Source organism: Euprymna scolopes, chromosome 14 (assembly GCF_053919585.1).
Source record: "Euprymna scolopes isolate OS-2025 chromosome 14, ASM5391958v1, whole genome shotgun sequence".
NCBI classification, from domain to species: Eukaryota; Metazoa; Mollusca; class Cephalopoda; order Sepiida; family Sepiolidae; genus Euprymna; species Euprymna scolopes.
In genome coordinates, this window is record NC_136495.1 from 87,105,414 (window position 1) to 87,111,060 (window position 5,647).

Below are 5,647 nucleotides of genomic sequence, written 5' to 3' on the forward strand. Positions count from 1 at the left end.
GTCAAATCCTAACAAAGGGTTAGTGACATCTGCGATCACGAAACTCCATTGAAAAGATCTTCTCAAACAGGGTGTCTTAACTTCGAGGTTTGTCTGACCATAGCATTTTATACTTTCACTGTTAGCGGTAGAGATATGAACAGGAGTTGGCCCCAGAGTAATTCCATTTACTACGGAATGTGGTTAAGTGGAAACACTGGCTCCTGTATCTATGATAATATTGACTTTAGACGCTCCTATTTTAGCAGAAACGTCTAATAACGGCGGCACTACTGGAGCAAACGCAGTCCGCCTTTCTAGTTTTCAGAATCACTGGGGGCGGGAGAGGAAGCCGCGAGTTAGGCAGAGTCTGTAAGCTACTCTTTTTCTTTGGCTACTTACACCATGGCTTACATGTACAAGCCTCCTTCGCAAAATATATATGGGCTCTTCGGCTGCTGTTTGCTTTTATATAGATATAGACCAGCTGGAATGGTTTCACTAGGCTGTCTGGCGGTAATATGGTCGTTTTTCCGAGCTCAACTGTCAACCGCCTGAAATACTGACGTATTTTCTATTACGGCATCAAGTTGTCAGATAGTCAACCCAACTCCGTTAACAGCATTTCAGTGTGGGCTGCTATTACTGGGGTGATTTGCTTCAGAAGTGCATGTATGAATTTATGGCGCACTATCTCGTCGCTTGCCCCTATTCTATGTGCGACCGCTACCATCTCCTGGAGGTATAATGACGGACGACCAGCTAACGTAGTGGTCCTCATCAACTTCTCCAGGAGTTCAGGTCTGGTCTTTTCATATGCAGATAGCACAGACTCCTTTAACTTCACATAGTTTAGCGACTGCAGAATTGCTGGAGGTATATTTGTTACCACGTCAGGCGGCAATGCACTGATAACCATATAGAACTTAGTATCATTGCTCGTAATGTGTCTGAGATGGAATTGAGCTTCTATTATCGAAAACCATCCCTCGACACTCGTCTCCATAAATTGGGTGGGGGGGCGCGGAGTTACGCTAACCTGTTGTGCGTCCATTATTATTATTACTAATTATTATTAATATTATTATTATTATTATTATTATTATTATTAATTATTAATTTCCTATGATTATTATTAGTTACTATTATTATTATTATTATTATTATTTATTTATTTATTTATTTATTTATGGCTAGAGTGTGATAAGCAAGAAGAGAGAAAAGCGAGTACTCACCAGAGGTTAATTTCAGCAGGTGCTTGGAGAAATAGCGTCAATTAAATTTTTTTTTAAATATATATATAAATATATATATATGTGTGTGTGTGTGTGTTTGTGTGTGTGTGTGTGTGTGTTTGTGTGTGTGTGTGTGTGTGTGAATATATAGTCAATGTTCTTAAAGAAAAAAAACTGAGTTCGTCGATGCACACATGTGTTCCAAAATTGGCTTCACACGCGTGCGTCTGGAAGGTTCCTTTTTTTTTCTTTTTTTTTTTTTTTTGTGTGTGTGTGTGTGTGTGTTTCAGAATGAAATTTGGGATTCTGTATTGATTCTTAAAGTCACTTTTTTGTTGTTACAGAATAGTTTTTAGACCAGATTTTATTTTAGTCATTTATCTGGTGAGAATCACGGAAAAAAGTTTTGTTTTTGTTTTTTTTTGTTTTTGTTTTTTACTGCTTATTTTTCTTCTTTGTTTGTTTTTGCCTTATTTTGCGTAAACCGTTTCACAAAAATAGCAAAAATATATATATATTATCGGCATTTCTTAGAAAGCGGATTTATATATACTTTTTTGTAAGGCTTTACTGTAGTTTTAGAAAGGCTTTTTCTTCTTTTTCTTTTTATTTTACTCTGTCACGTTCTCTTCGTTTTTTGTTTTTTTTTGTTTTATTTTGTTATTTTTTGTTCTTTGAAAATTGCGTGTATATACGCACGTCGGGCGTTCACCAAATTATGGCAATTACCATAGATTTTAACGATGTTTGAAAAAGGGTCACCATTTCGGTCGGTCCCCTTTTTGGGGCACCTCCGAAATTAGAGAGAGAACAAGAGTGCTGAAAAAGAACGGTTGTGGAAAAGAAAACATCGGTATAAGTACGACGAGACTTTAGGATTGATGATGTTTTATAAAGATTTCCAAGATATAGGGTACAAAGAGGATGGTACATTTCTTTGATAAAAGTCTTTACCCAGGGAAACTGGTCCGTCACGTGTTGATGCTTCTATCGTTTCCGCATATCTGAGAGAGATTTCTTCTTTGTATCTCCCTTCGATTGGCTGAAACCTCTGGTGACGTTGAGAGAAGAAAGGAAAGGAAAAGTAGAAAAGTAGGGAGAAAGAGAGAAATAAGGGAAGCATACTGTAGCAGCATCATAGTAGTAGTTCACTACAAGCTTTGGGAAATAAAGACAATTGATGACTTTTATTTTAATAAATTTGGATCATCTAAAACACATTTCGGGTCTGTATTTCTTTTGCTCATTTCTATTAGTTTCCCATTTCCAACAAATTTGCTTTATGTTTTTTTTTCTCCTTTTTTTTTCTTTCATTTTTGTTACCATGGAAAACGGATTTTGGTAACGAACCTAAAATTACGTTGGTAGCTAAAGTTACACACTACTTCGTCCATGAAGCACTGAAAGGTAATAGCCATGTTTCGTAAACCAAAGGCATAGTCAGAAATTCAAACGCTCCGAATGCAGTTGTTACTGCAGTCTTGGGTATGTTGGCTGGATTTACTGGGATCTGATTAGATTTGATTTTGATCTGTTAAGAAGTGTAGGCAGGCGTCTCAGAGGCTTCTCAGAGTGCAGAGTGCAGGCAGCAAAGGATAAGGATGAAAAACTTTCGGAAGGTTAGCCCTAAAAAGGGCTCTTTGCAAAAAACTAGTTAGTTGTGAAAAAATATAGCCCTGAAAAGTGCTATTTATGTAAAACTTTATGAGTTTGTTTGAAAAACTTGGTCTTTGAAGAACTGATGTTGCTGAGAGCTTTGACTATCCGTGTCAAAGTGTCAACTCTTCGCCCCCCCCCCCACCACCATATGTCCCAAATGGCAGCAGACATTTTGAATTCATGGAATTGTATTTTTACAACAGGCGCCGTTCTTAGGGGGAAATAAAACAAAAACAAATGAATAGAATTCTATTCAAATTAAGTTTAATTCTATTCAAATTAAATTTAATTCTATTCAAATTAAGTTTAATTCTATTCAAATTAAATTTAATTCTATTCAAATTAAATTTAATTCTATTCAAATTAAGTTTAATTCTATTCAAATTAAATTTAATTCTATTCAAATTAAGTTTAATTCTATTCAAATTAAATTTAATTCTATTCAAATTAAATTTAATTCTATTCAAATTAAATTTAATTCTATTCAAATTAAGTTTAATTCTATTCAAATTAAATTTAATTCTATTCAAATTAAGTTTAATTCTATTCAAATTAAATTTAATTCTATTCAAATTAAATTTAATTCTATTCAAATTAAGTTTAATTCTATTCAAATTAAATTTAATTCTATTCAAATTAAGTTTAATTCTATTCAAATTAAATTTAATTCTATTCAAATTAAATTTAATTCTATTCAAATTAAATTTAATTCTATTCAAATTAAGTTTAATTCTATTCAAATTAAATTTAATTCTATTCAAATTAAGTTTAATTCTATTCAAATTAAATTTAATTCTATTCAAATTAAATTTCAAATTTTAATTTATCGTGTTTATATTCGATTCAGCTTGGAATCAAAGTCTCTATTTAATGAAAAAAAAAAACGATTGAATTTAGATTTCTTTCTTTTAAGTTCGAAATAGTAAAAAGCGGTGTTGCTATTTTTAGCACAAGGTCGGTTTGTCTGCCACCAGGCAGCGTCTGTGAGAATGTTTACAAATAAAAAAAATTGCCAGCATATTAAAGATACACACCTCGACGTAAACGGACCACAACAAGCCCTCTCCCTGGATAATTGATCATTATCAATTAAAAGTAAATATATGTCTTGTACTTCTCTAGAAAAATGATCTTCCTTCCTAAACGTGTCAGCTTAACTGGTGGGTGCTTCTTTATTTGGCGTTGACTGATGGAGCAGGTTGTGATAAAGTGATTATTTGGTCAGGTGAGACTTCTGGGTGTGTTGAGCTGAGTTCTGTCTCCTGTAGACATTTTTCAAGACGAGCCAGTTTTACTCTGTCACTCGAGATGGTATCCATCCGGTTTCCTAGCTCAATGGTGAAGTGTTTCTCTGAGCATTTTCGAACTCTGAAGGGACTCTGGTATGTCAGAGGTTTCTTTACCGAGTTATTTCGGATGAAAATAAACTCACAGTCCTGGAGCTGCTGTGAAATGGGGATAGTTGGTGAGAGTTGCCTAAGTGGCCATTTGTTGCCTAGCTGGGCTATTTTATGGCGTAGTTCCTGAGTAAAGGAACTTGCAGGAGCGAGGTTGGGTATGGTGTTGTTGAAAAATTGTCCGGGTAAAGAAAGTGCTATGCCGAAGACTATTTCTGCTGGAAAACATTCAAAGTCTTCTTTAAGTGAGTTGCGTATAGGCAAGAGTATTAAAAGTAGTTCATCTACCCAGTTGTTGGTAGGATGTTTTGTGGGCAGAGAAACCTTTAGTGTCCGATGGAACCTTTCCACAGGGATGTTGGAATATGGATGATAAGCAGTGGTCTTGATTTGTTTGACATCGAGCAGCTGAGTAAACTCCTGAAAGAGTGAAGACAGGAACTGTGCCTCACCGTCTATGGTAATGATGCTGGGCATACCAGACATCGCAATCCACTCCTGAAGGACTGTGTCAGCAGAGATATGGATACTACTACTTTTCATCTGGAGAAGCGTTCAACTACTGTGAGGAGGTACTGGTAATTCTGGCACACTGGGAGAGGTCTGACTATGTTTATATAGATGTGATAGAAATGTGTATCGGGGTTACTGAATGAGCCTGGTGGAGATTTTGTGTGTCGTTGTACCTTGCATTTCTGGCACTCAAGGCATATTGAGACCCAATTCCAAATGTTGGAATTCATATTCGGTCAAACAAAATGATCAGCGATGATTCTGACCGTTGCACGCTTGCTGGGGTGTGACAATCATTGTAGTTGGTCAAACATCTGTATTCTGAGTGTAGGGTCTGGGTTGATTTAGTTTTGTATCGCAGTACAATGTTCTACTGCTGGAAAGGTGCTGGCAATTCCTTCAGTTGCAGGCCTGTGTTAGTCAAGACTTCAGGGAGGGTTGTGTCGGATTCTTGGGCTGCAGCTATCAAATCTTGACTGAGTGGACTGTTTTCTACTGTATTGACATCAGATCTGGACAGGACATCATCAACAGCATTCTTTTTTCCTTTCACATACCGGGTATTGGACGTAAACTGTGAAATAATGTCTATATGTCTAATTTCATGAGCAATATATTTGTCAGAGTTGTTCGACAGGGAGGTAGTCAAAAGTTAGTTAAAACCGTGAAACTCCTGCCTTCCAGTAAGTGTCGAAAGTGTTTGATGGCAAGGTAAATAGCCAAAAGTTCTTTGGAGAAAGTGCTGTATCTCGACTGAACTGGTGATAGTTTAACCGAGAAGAATGCAATAGGCTTACGTTGGTCACTACACTCCTGTCCTACCATTCATTCAACTCATCTGTTGTCCAATGCATCTGTTGTGAG

At 36.1% G+C, this 5,647-nt stretch overlaps 1 protein-coding gene across 1 annotated transcript; it reads right to left on the reverse strand.

Moving 5' to 3' along the window:
• Nucleotides 1–4,045: 4,045 nt before the first annotated feature.
• Nucleotides 4,046–4,813, reverse strand: LOC145292770 (uncharacterized). The gene has a single exon (XM_080138808.1). It carries the CDS (start codon nt 4,811–4,813, stop codon nt 4,046–4,048), a length of 768 nt encoding a protein of 255 aa, XP_079994934.1.
• Between the last annotated feature and the right edge of the window lie 834 nt (nt 4,814–5,647).